Source organism: Salvelinus namaycush, chromosome 38 (assembly GCF_016432855.1).
Source record: "Salvelinus namaycush isolate Seneca chromosome 38, SaNama_1.0, whole genome shotgun sequence".
Lineage (NCBI taxonomy): Eukaryota > Metazoa > Chordata > Actinopteri > Salmoniformes > Salmonidae > Salvelinus > Salvelinus namaycush.
This window is the reverse complement of record NC_052344.1, coordinates 16,999,236-17,012,252: the sequence shown is the minus strand read 5'-3', so window position 1 is coordinate 17,012,252 and position 13,017 is coordinate 16,999,236. Positions and strand designations below refer to the sequence as shown.

General features: G+C 45.1%; 1 protein-coding gene across 3 annotated transcripts in view; it reads right to left on the bottom strand.

Annotated features, from left to right (window-relative positions):
* The window catches only part of LOC120032155 (liprin-alpha-2-like), a 278,259-nt gene that overhangs the window by 175,122 nt on the left and 90,120 nt on the right, over positions 1-13,017 (bottom strand). For all 3 annotated transcript variants that reach the window (XM_038978121.1, XM_038978122.1, XM_038978123.1), the window contains exon 3: positions 11,742-11,776. In XM_038978121.1, coding sequence (XP_038834049.1) covers positions 11,742-11,776 — 35 coding nt within the window. The remainder of the gene's footprint in view (positions 1-11,741; positions 11,777-13,017) is intronic.

Below are 13,017 nucleotides of genomic sequence, written 5' to 3'. Positions count from 1 at the left end.
CGTGGTCTGCCTTGAACCAATTCCAAACCCTCAAATCAGACCACTTGCTCAAAATCCATTTCCAGAAATCTTCAATATCTTCCATATTGATTTTTCCCTACTCCCTGAGTTCTCTATAAAAAGAGAACCGTTTCATTCATTTAAGATGAATGCGGCATTGACCAAGAGAAGCTTTTATCTACCATTTTATAAAGTGGAGGACATTTAGTTGCATAGACTTCCTATAAGGGGGATGGCCTGGTGTGGCCTCATCCAATTTCCTCCCATCGACTGGCTCCTCTCTCTGGGAGAGTACAAACTGCCATTGTTGAATTATGTAATCCAATTCCATGGTCAAGGTACCAATAGTCCATTTACAGGACTTTATTCAATAAAACATTTAAGACTTATTTCTTTCTTGTTTAAAGGGATACTACGGGATTTTGGCAATGAGGCCCTTTATCTGCTTTCCCAGAGTCAGACTAGTGGATACTATTTGTATTTCTCTTGTGTCCAGTATGAAGGAAGTTAGCGGTAGCTCGCAAGCCAATGCTAAATAGCGTTAGCACAATGACTGGAAATGACTGCTCGAATGTAAAACCACTTCATTGCCAAAATCCCGAAGTATCCCTTTAAACTCAATGCGGACATCCTATTAGAATGTCTTGGTAGGCTTATTAAAAGTTAATATTTATGCGTAACGCATTGCAACAATTTACTCTTAAAAGAACACTTAAAATTCAGATGTACTTGTTTGACTAACTCAGCTAATGTATTTGGCTCTTAACTAAATAACGGTGAAAAACATAGCAGACTTTGTGGGTGACCTTGATTCAGTTGAGCATAGACCCATGCTAGTGGGATATGACTCCGAGGGTATCAAAGCATATGCTCTTTATACTACAGCTTTTCCTTTAGTGCTACCAGCGCTACATCAGATCCTATGAACTACAGTTCAACAGTGTTAGGCCAATATTTGATATGTTTCTGACCCCATCACTGGAAGCACTCCAAACCATTCATAGTTTGCTACACGGCAAGCCGGGGCCCAGAAATATCCTTTTGGTCTTGACCTTAATTGCATAATAACCCTCTTCAAAATGAGATTCTGTATCAGTAGGCGGCTCAGACTGGGCGAATAATAATAGGATTCTGGTAATTACGGGAGCGTGTGGTAAGGCTCTGGTCCTCAGAGCTGTGAAATGCCTGTGGAAATGAGCCTTAATCGAGAGACTATCGCGTCTTAGCCACCGTCTGATTCCGCAGGGCCTCTGCTCTAATAAGAAACGATGACATCGTGCTGAAGCTGCTGCAGCCATCAAGTTAAAGTCATGGAAATGGAAACGAGCAAAAGACAAGGGTTTTAAACGTTACCTAATTCTCCTCTCTCCCCTTTTGTTTCCATCCATAGGGACCTGCATGCTGGGAAGTGGAACTGATGCTCCACGTCCTCTACCCCCTACGCAGGGAGATGCCAGGGCAGAGCTGGGCACAGACAAGGCAGATGGGGCCTAGTATCCAGAGCTCTGATTGGATAATGAGCCTGTGCCTGAGCATTTGCACACAGTGGTATAGCTCCCAGGGGCGATAGGGGAGGAGAGAGTCTGTACGTCTGGGCTGTGTCCTCAAGCATGCTGAGCCGCTCACCACCACATAAACACAACCAGCCAGATGTGTGTGTGTGTGTGTGTGTGTGTGTGTGTGTCTGTCTGTCTGTCTGTCTGTCTGTCTGTCTGTCTGTCTGTCTGTCTGTCTGTCTGTCTGTCTGTCTGTCTGTCTGTCTGTCTGTCTGTCTGTCTGTCTGTCTATCTGTCTGTCTGTCTGTCTCGGTCTCTCCTCAGTCACTGTTGTCATGCTTTAATTCCATCCATATGTAATGTACGTAACATCTAGGAAGCGATCTGTCTCTGTCATTATCAACAGTTGTTTTGGGGCTTCTTTACGGTGCTTGCTAATTTCCATCCATATAGTCTTGAATGACATCAGTCCTTTCTACAAGGGAGAAGCATCAGGAAGACAGACATATAACGATGACACCCAAGGAAATTCTAAACATTAAAATGACTAGAATCCAAAACATTTTTATGGGTACAAATTACAGGAGTGGATCCATTTGACTGTGTGCTCAGTTTCAGGGTGAATTACACACTCTTACCCTGGGATAAAGGCCAGTTAGTGTGACTTGAACTGCTTTGTCAGTTTGAGTCACACCTGTCTGCAAGAAAGGTGTTTTGATGGACAATTGGCTCGCTGGTCTAACATTGTTTCCTAGTGTGACCATGATAGCAGCACTGTGCTCTGCACTGTGTACTGTACAGTGCTATGCTGTACTGGGCTGAGCTGTGCAAGAGTGAGGACATACAGAAGGATCATGGGAGCCTGGGGTTACTAAGCCTGGCCGATCAGCTGTCATGCAAACAGACCTGTCTGCAGTGGCCAATGACATCATCATACAGATGTGCAGTGGGCCTGGCTTATGCCCCTGCAAGCTGATTGGCTGTTGAGACAGAGCGCTGAGCTCTCAATCCCCTGTGTGTCTGGCTGGCCTGCTCAGAACAGCATGGTTTAAGTCCTCATAGGAACACTGCAAATCTGACACACGATCGCAGACACACACATTTGATTATATTTGATTGCCTTAGAAGAGTTTTACTGTAAATCAAAATAGGAGATAACTACAGTACAGGCTATTGTCATGTAGTAAATGGTATTACTTTTGTAAATACTGCAAATATGCAGTAAAACAAGTGGTGTTGATTAAAGTCAATACATGCTGAAGACCCTTCATCTAGTCAGCTCCATTAAAGCAGAGCATGCCCAGAGAACAGCCCTGCTCGTTAAGACCAACACCTGAGTGTGTGTGCAGAGTATTCACACACACACACACACACACACACACACACACACACACACACACACACACACACACACACACACACACACACACACACACACACACACACACTTGAACAGATAAGCCCTGCTCATTAAGACAAACACCTGAGTGTGTGTGTGTGTGTGTGTGTGTACGCTGCACACACACTCAGGTGTTTGTCTTAATGAGCAGGGCTTATCTGTTCAAGTGTGTGTGTGTGTGTGTGTGTGTGTGTGTGTGTGTGAATACTCTTCACACACGCTCAGGTGTTGGTCACACACACACACCTCTGTTGGAATCCCTAACAACACATAGAGCCCGTGTTTGATCATTCCAATGCTCTAATTTTCGAGGCCAGCTGACAAGATAGTAGCGTTGTTAGTGTGTGTATCAGACTAGAGGAGAGAGCTGTGTTTTCTAACCACGGAGCACAGCTAATACGTCATTAAGCAGGAATGTGCAGCGTTGCTTTGAGAAGGCCTTGTTAGAGACACAAGAATACCTCATTAAAATCTCAGAAGGTAGAACGCATGATACACATTATGGTTAATGAGCTCCTATTCCCATAGAGATGGCAGAGGAGGAAATACAGAGGAAAATAGAATGTGGTCTCTTTCAGGTCTAATACTACAGAATACCTTAGAACACCTCCACTATGTTCTGTAATGAATTATCTGCTAAAATACACTTACAAATTCTTACCTGTCACGTGGTTGGTGTAGCATTCAGTGAGGACTAGGCTATTCACATTGATATTTTCTGAATCTAAAAACAGAATTAACATGAATAGATAGTTCTATTATTAATGAGGCATTGGACACCATTGATAAGACAACCAATATCTTTCAGATTGTATTATCAAACACTGTTCCAGGATTTGATAACCGACACAAGCTATCGACCAAAAATATTGATATTTTGAGACAGAGATTGGCGTCTGATTATTCCTGTTATTATCAATCAATCCAATGTGTTTGTGAAGCCCTTTTTACATCAGCCGATGTCACAAAGTGATGCACAGAAACCCAGCCTGAAACCCCAAACAGCAAGCACCCATCTCAACGCTCCGCCACGCTGTCCAAGTGGATGACGTGACACACCTGAGCTGAGGCCCCAGTGATACAATCACTATGGAAACCATGACACTCGGCATGCAGAGAACACCGAGATACGCAAACACATATGAGAATGCGGCAACACACAATATATATGCATGAAAAAGTGAGAGACGTGTGGTAGGTGTGTGCGGGTTTGTGTGTTGAGATGAAGGCGTGTGTGTGTGTGTGTCTCTGCCTGTGTGTTTGTGCATCTGTGCGTGACCGTGTGTGAGCATGCAAACATGTTTGCGAAGTCATATTTTGCTGCAAGCTTCTTTGACCAAACAGCCACTTATACTGCTTATGCAAATGTGTTGAAAATGAGGCACAGTACAGCAAGGAGAGGCTACAACACAAAGCAGTTATATAACTACTGGTGTATAAACCACTGACCTTCCAAGGCTACCCATCCAATATGGAACACTACCATTAAGCAATGAGGGGGGGGGGGGGGGGGGGGGGACGAATAAATACATCAGCTACAAAATGTAAATGAGTGAAGACTTTGAAATATAAGTTTGAATATTAAAAACACAATTTCAGATTGTGACTGTACATTACTCATCTCATATGTATATACTGTACTCTATACCATCTACTGCATCTTGCCTATGCCGTTCTATACCATCATTTACATTTACATTTTACATTTAAGTCATTTAGCAGACGCTCTTATCCAGAGCGACTTACAAGTTGGTGCATTCACCTTATGATGTCCAGTGGAACAACCACTTTACAATAGTGCATCTAACTCTAAGGGGGGGGGGGTTAGAAGGATTACTTTATCCTATCCTAGGTATTCCTTAAAGAGGTGGGGTTTCAGGTGTCTCCGGAAGGTGGTGATTGATTCCGCTGACCTGGCGTCGTGGGGAGTTTGTTCCACCATTGGGGTGCCAGAGCAGCGAACAGTTTTGACTGGGCTGAGCGGGAGCTGTACTTCCTCAGAGGTAGGGAGGCGAGCAGGCCAGAGGTGGATGAACGCAGTGCCCTTGTTTGGGTGTAGGGCCTGATCAGAGCCTGAAGGTACGGAGGTGCCGTTCCCCTCACAGCTCCGTAGGCAAGCACCATGGTCTTGTAGCGGATGCGAGCTTCAACTGGAAGCCAGTGGAGAGAGCGGAGGAGCGGGGTGACGTGAGAGAACTTGGGAAGGTTGAACACCAGACGGGCTGCGGCGTTCTGGATGAGTTGTAGGGGTTTAATCGCACAGGCAGGGAGCCCAGCCAACAGCGAGTTGCAGTAATCCAGACGGGAGATGACAAGTGCCTGGATTAGGACCTGCGCCGCTTCCTGTGTGAGGCAGGGTCGTACTCTGCGAATGTTGTAGAGCATGAACCTACAGGAACGGGTCACCGCCTTCACTCATTCATATATATTTTTTATGTACATATTCTTATTCATTCCTTTACACTTGTGTGTATAAGGAAGTTGTTGTGAAATTGTTAGGTTAGATTACTCGTTGGTTATTACTGCATTGTCGGAACTAGAAGCACAAGCATTCCGCTACACTCGCATTAACATCTGCTAACCATGTGTATGTGACAAATAAAATTTGATTTGATTTGAATGTGGCACTTCAGTAGCACGCTGGTTTAACCATGGAGCTGCTGAACGGCAACAGAGTACCCCAATTATGTGGTTACAGAAACACTCCTACACCCTCTCCCCAGGGGGGTTATTGAAATGACAGAAAACTATTCTGTGAAAAAAACCACAAACAATTCTGTAAGTCTGTTGGAGTTCATCTGCCCTCTCATGCGATGGAAATATACACGTTTGAAACCCAAACTGTCGGAGAGGATGATGTTGTTGGAAGATGATACCTGCTGAGCTATAAGCAACATTACTTCCAGCCAAATCACGCTAATCATCAGAATCTTATGTGAGACAAGAAAATTCACCTTCAAAAGCATGTTTCCCGGCTGTATGACTGCAACGGCTTGTCAGTTTCCGACTGTTTCTTCTCCTTCAGTTTTGTAAGTCATCCTCATATGCAGAGGCAGGAAGCTACTGCACCTTGCTACAGAGTATCAAATCCTAATGATCTCCTGTTACATAAAATACATCGGAGACACTATTTACAACCTCTCCTCACAACATAAATAAAAATTATGTGAATCAGTATTACGGCAACAAAAAGAGACTTGGTCCATACGACTACATATTCATTAGGTTTGCTGCGGAGGCATCTTTCCGCGGATTGCAACATCTTGAGGAAAACCTCATCAAACATGTACACTAAACCAATGTGATTCAGGACAACATGCCACGTTTTCCCCTTGCACTATTCAATGGTCGTACATATGTGACCACTCACTCATTCCAAAGCCACCACCAGTGAGTCAAATGAAATCTCCTTGATCCTCCAACCTATCAGCAACCGCCAACATACAGTATGTCATGCATGTACCAGAACTTGGCACAGTATGGAATCAAATGGCATGATTGGATAATCCCGCAATACGGAGCAGGAGGTAAACCTCCAACAGCCAGTAGTTCATGGGGACGGGTCGACTGCATGCTTGATATGCAGCACATGATAGATCTCTCCGGGGAGACAGACATGTTAGCATTAGCATTTCTACTGTCACCGTGCATAGAGACACACAGGGGAAAGAGACAGACATGTTAGCATTAGCATTTCTACTGTCACCGTGCATAGAGACACACAGGGGAAAGAGACAGACATGTTAGCATTAGCATTTCTACTGTCACCGTGCATAGAGACACACAGGGGAAAGAGACAGACATGTTAGCATTAGCATTTCTACTGTCACCGTGCATAGAGACACACAGGGCAAAGAGACAGACATGTTAGCATTAACATTTCTACTGTCACCGTGCATAGAGACACACAGGGCAAAGAGACAGACATGTTAGCATTAGCATTTCTACTGTCACCGTGCATAGAGACACACAGGGCAAAGAGACAGACATGTTAGCATTACCATTCATACTGTGACCATACCCAGCACACAGTGTGAAACATAGGCAGCCTTAACAAGCTGACTGGAGACAGAGCCAGGCTTCAAGACGTCAGGCTGGGCTGTCGCACAGTACCGACAACAGCTCCCCAAAGGCCGGGCCTGTCAGTTAAGCTAGTACTAAGTCTGCACAGAGCCATCCACAGGGTGTGGAGGAGAAGAGAGACAGATTACAGAGAAGGAACAGATCAAAATATGCCATGAACAAGCTCCCTCGGTGCTTCACTGTGAGGAAAGCCTAGCGCCGTTATGAAAGCCTAGTTCCTTTATATTTCATTATGGAGCAGGAGCTGCAGAGTAAATTGACTTGATAATACATAATAATGTTATATCTAGCAGAACCCCCTCTTACCGCTAGCTCCTCTCGTCTGTGTAATGTGTAACGTCCTGTGTAATGTGAAGCAGCCTTCATATTGGCCTGTCGGTGTTGAGAGGACCCCTCCAGGCGACTGTCACACCGCCACCCTCCCAAATCAGACGTGTCAGAACCTAATTGGGCCGTTCCCCACTCTAACGCTGCATGCCAAATCCTCTACTGGCTGTGCTGGGATGATCAACAACAAGTCACTTTCATGTTAGACTGTTTTTCTGCCAAATTTGCCTGCAAGATACCTTTCACAGCCATTATTGTACCGTATTCTTCCTCTGTCTCCAAGAACCCTCCCAGCGTTTTTGTAAAGTTCCACTGTCGTGAGAATTTTCCCCAAATGAACCAAGACAGACACCCAAACAATGAGTTACATGACGGTCGGCCAAAACAAAATGTCTGTCTTATCTGAGTGGGAGATGTTTAAGTCATGGCTATTGGGCTAGGGCCAGACTTTTTCCTGACCATGTGACCTGATCAGGAAAATATCTGTGCCTTAACTATAGTTTGTATCTAACTACGGCCCACCATTTAACCTGGACACAGTCGAAGGTCAGGAAACAGGGTCCTAGTCAAAGCACCCCCCCCCCCCCCAATGAACCTTCTTCAACCAGATCTAAACCAGACCTAAACCAGATCTAAACCAGATCTAAACCAGACCTAGAACTGCAATGGCATATTGATGGTGTCAGCACAGGTACAGTGGCAAGAAAAAGCATGTGAACCCTTTGGAATTACCTGGATTTCTACATAACTTGGTCATAACATTTGATCTGATCTTCATCTAAGTCACAACAATAGACAAACACAGTCTGCTTAAACTAATAACACACAAACAATTTTACTTTTTCATGTCTTTATTGAACACACTGTGTAAATATTCACAGTGCAGAGTGTGAAAAGTATGTGAACCCTTGGATTTAATAACTGGTTGAACCTCCTTTGGCAGTAATATGCCTCAACCAAACGTTTGCTGTAGTTGCGGATCAGACCTGCACAACAGTTAGGTGGCATTTTGTACCATTCCTCTTTACAAAATTGTTTCAGTTCAGCAATATTTTTGGGATGTCTGGTGTGAACCGTTCTCTTGAGGTCATGCCACAGCATCACAATCGGGTTGAGTTCAGGACTCTGACTGAGCCACTCCAGAAGGCATATTTTCTTCTGTTGCAGATTTACTTCTGTGTTTTGGGTCGTTGTCCTGTTGCAACACCCAACTTCTGTTGAGCTTCAAATGGCGAACAGATAGCCTTACATTCTCCTGCTAAATGTCTTGATAAACTTGGGAATTCATTTTTCTGTCGATGATAGCAAGCTGCCCAGGCACTGAGGCAGCAAAGCAGTCCCAAACCATGATGCTCCCTCCACCATACTTTACAGTTGGGATGAGGTTTCGATGTGCTGTGCCTTTTTTTCTCCAAACGTACTGTTGTGTGTTCCTTCCAAACAACTCAACTTTAGTTTCATCTGTCCACAGATTTATTTTGCCAGTAGTGCTGTGGAACATACAGGTGCTCTTTTGCAAACTTCAAACATGCAGCAATGTTTTTTGGACAGCAGTGGGTTCTTCCGTGGTGTCCTCCCATGAACACCATTCTTGTTTAGTGTTTTACGTATTGTGGACTTGTCAACAGAGATGTTAGCATGTTCCAGAGATTTCCGTAAGTCTTTAGCTGACACTCTAGGATTCTTCTTAACCTCATTGAGCATTCTGCACTGTGTTCTTGCAGTCATCTTTGCAGGACGGCCACCCCTAGGGAGAGTAACAACAGTGCTACCAGTGATAACAGTAGCAACTTTCTCCATTTACAGACAATTTGTCTTACTGGTGGACTGATGAACATCAAGGCTTTTAGAGATACTTTTGTAACCCTTTCCAGCTTTATGCAAGTCAACAATTCTTAATCTTAGGTCTTCTGAGATCTCTTTTGTTCGAGGCATTGTTCATATCAGGCAAAGCTTCTTGTGAATAGCAAACTCACATTTTGTGATTGTTTTTTATAGGGCAGGGCATCTCTAAGCAACATCTCCGATCTCGTCTCATTGATTGGACTCCAGGTTAGCTGACTCCTGACTCCAATTAGCTTTTGGAGAAGTCATTAGCCTAGGGGTTCACATACTTTTTCCAACCTACACTGTGAATGTTTAAATGATGTATTCAATATAGGCAAGAAAAATACAATAAGTTGTGTTTCATTAGTTTAAGCACACTGTTTGTCCATTGTTTTGACTTTGATCATGATCAGATCAAATGTTATAACAAATGTATGAAGAAATCCAGGTAATTCCAAAGGGTTCACATACTTTCTCTTGCCACTGTACGTACGTGGCCAGCCCTAACAGACAGCCGGGGCCTGTCACTCACTCACCCTGCTGCACAGGTGTGACATCACCAGAGCCCTGGTGACTGGGTGGGACCTCATTGTACTGATGGGATGTGACACGGGTGGCACGCAGGGCTCCCATGCACCTTTTCAAGGGTAAAGCCACTGCTGTGACAGACGATGTGACAGGCATTTAAATAGAACCCACAGCTCCAAAGTTCAGCAGCTGTCTCGGTCTCCTGCTACTATGACGACTGTAGTCTACTCACATCAATACAGCTCAACGAAACAGAGGAGAACCACTTTGACAATAGATTGAGAAGTGGTTTTGAAAATGTACCTATTTTTTCTTGTTCACATCAATGCAGATATCTCCCTCCCTCTCTCCCTCCCCTGGTGAGCTGAAAATCTCCCGGGGGGGACAGATTAGAAGTGATATCATAGGGCCAGGGAAGCAGGGCACGGCTACAGCACACACAGTGGAAGGATGACCCACTCTGCCTCCCTTCCTGTCGCTATCTCTCCATCTCACTCACTCTCACCGGCACACATGTTTCATGTGAGAGACCTTTGAGGTTCAGCTCCTTATGCCAACAAGAAAAACAGCAGCATGGTTGTTTTCAGGGTTGGCTGTGTCTTATGTGGTGGTTTTGATGAATCCATTAATTCAGCATTTGGCTTGTGTGTGTGTGTGTGTGTGTGTGTGTGTGTGTGTGTGTGTGTGTGTGTGTGTGTGTGTGTGTGTGTGTGTGTGCGTGCGTGCGTGCGTGCGTGCGTGCGTGCGTGCGTGCGTGCGTGCGTGCGTGCGTGCGTGCGTGCGTGCGTGCGTGCGTGCGTGCGTGCGTGCGTGTGTTGCTTTTTGGGTCAAAGGTGAATGCAATCAAAAGGATCCTGTTTTCATTTAAACTGTACTATTTCAAAGCAGGTTGTGCAAGACAAGTGTTTCTAGTTGGCACTGAGCGAGAGGCCTGAGGGGATATTTTCAAGAACATACACTTAGTTGGTTGTTAATATGCAGTACTATGAACAAAGGCATTGCTCATAGGGAAATTCCCAAATACCTCTTGCTTTGGAACAACAAAGATACGACTGATTCTGCGTGGAAGCTCATTTGAAAGGCAGACATTTGGACATAGTGGTGTGATTTCAAAGAATACGACTATGTTATGTTTCCATACTGTGGCTAAGTTAAAAAGTTCTAATGGAACACCCCAGAGAGAGCTGAGGGTTGAGGAGACAGGAGACGGAGGAGATGGGTTTTAAAGACCCTTTACTGAGGCATGCAGTGGTGGGGGTTTCCCTCTGGGTAACTGAGCCCTCAACCCCAATACCTGATCCCTGACAGACAAGGGAAGCATAGGGAAAAGCCTCCTGATGTCTCCCATCTCTCATCTCCCCTTTCTCTGACCCAGACACCTCCGCTCCATACTGGGGGAAGTGGGGAAAAGTACATGTACACACACACACACACACACACACACACACACACACACACACACACACACACACACACACACACACACACACACACACACATCAGGACTAGTGGAGGTCATGCAACTGGGGGAAATCACACCCTTTGCAGCCTTGTGATGAAAATGAATGCAATGCACCACATCCCCACAAACACACTTATTAGAAGTGGGAGGAAGTTTCTCTGCTACGCTAGACAATAGGTGATATTGTGGCCTAACCCAACCATCCACAAACACGCCCGGTGTGCTTTAATAACGGTTTGACATTCAGCACTTGTAACACGTGGGCGTTTGTTGTTGAAAATAACGCCGACTGAGTTTCTCACCAGAAAATATTTACACCGAGAGTTCAGCCAACACGCGGAGGTTACGGGAGAAATGAGAAACAGGAACTAAATCAAAACCATCTGAGGAGAAACGCCGGGAAGAATTCCAGGTGGGAGTTGCGATCATAAAACATATAAGCAGGCCTCTTCCGTCACCATTTTGTCAGCAGTTTCATCATAAGGCGCTGAGTTAGGCATATAGGATGTCAATCAAGGTAGTCAGCATGGTCAATCATGTGTATGTGTGAGTGGGGCCAGCCAGCGGTTAAGTACAGTACTGTGAACATCAACTTCACACGAGGGGTAGTGAGACGTACAGGAGGATTAGCACCTAAGTTGGGGGAGTCTGCCACTAAAATAAGGGTTCAAACCAATGTAAGTACTAGAGGTTACAGAATGCTATGACCTATGATGTGTGTGCGCTCGCCATACATCTACGTGGGTTTAGATTAGCGACACACAGAAGATATACAGCGACCACTGTACATCCTGGAAAATCAACGGTCAGCGCTCACGCCAAACGTGCGCATTGTTCCAGTGTCTGAAACAGAAACCTGAATAAGCCCCGATGTGGGTTTTAAGGCCCAGTGCTGCGGACTCCCACCGTGTCGTGTGAACGCAAAAAGGACGAGCAGCTGCTTTACAGCGCTGCTGATTAGAAGACAGGTCCATTGGTCATGTAAAGCTAACGACTGAGTCAGCACCACAGTTAGCTGTTTATACAGCTCCTCAGTTTCAACGCCAACATTCTGTCAGTTCTGAAGGTCAGGCTGTTTTGAGGCATGTCTCACCAAAGCATCCATATGCATCACCTGGTAGCCACATATAATAGATTATGAAAGCGGAATGCTTGCAGTGAAACTTGAATAATATATTTGGTTGATTATTCAATCAAAAGTAACGTCAAGGTAAGACATAGCGAGGCAGTAGACCTGTATCTCTTCAAGTTACCAAACTGTCGGGCGTACGGCTATATTCTCTGGGGGTATGTGCAGTCGATTTTGGGAAGTTCTCTCTGTTTCGTGATACAGTTACAGATCCTACTGGGCACCAGTCCATGAAGAGGTCAACACCCCAGACCACAGCCCTTAAACCACAGCCACTAAGATCACCATGACAACCATTAGATTAGCTCTCTGAGGATTTGAACAGGCTTGACTGGGGGATTGACTCCTTAACATTGCACTGTGAAGGCAGTACAGTCGACACACTCTAAAGGCCACTGTTTAAATTCAGCCCCGAGGGCTGGACAGAGGACAGCCAACATGGTAACTTAGTCTATCTCCAGGGACCTGAACCATACAGCATCGGACCGAACACCCCAGCACAGCCTCAAAGCCACAATCGGCCATTTCAACAGCCTGAACCTTTCACTTTGTTAGGTAAGCTAAGGGATTGGCTGGCGAAATGTGACCACGCTCAAATTCATAGACAGAGCTATGGATGCAAGGATTGACAGTCTTATAAGATTGGCGTGATAGTAATATTTACAAACCATCCCACCAGCCAACCAGTCAAGCCCACGCCAGGTGAATGTGCTCTTCCATCATGAGGCCAGCAGTTTAACAGCCCTGGCTTACTCTGCCTGAGCTA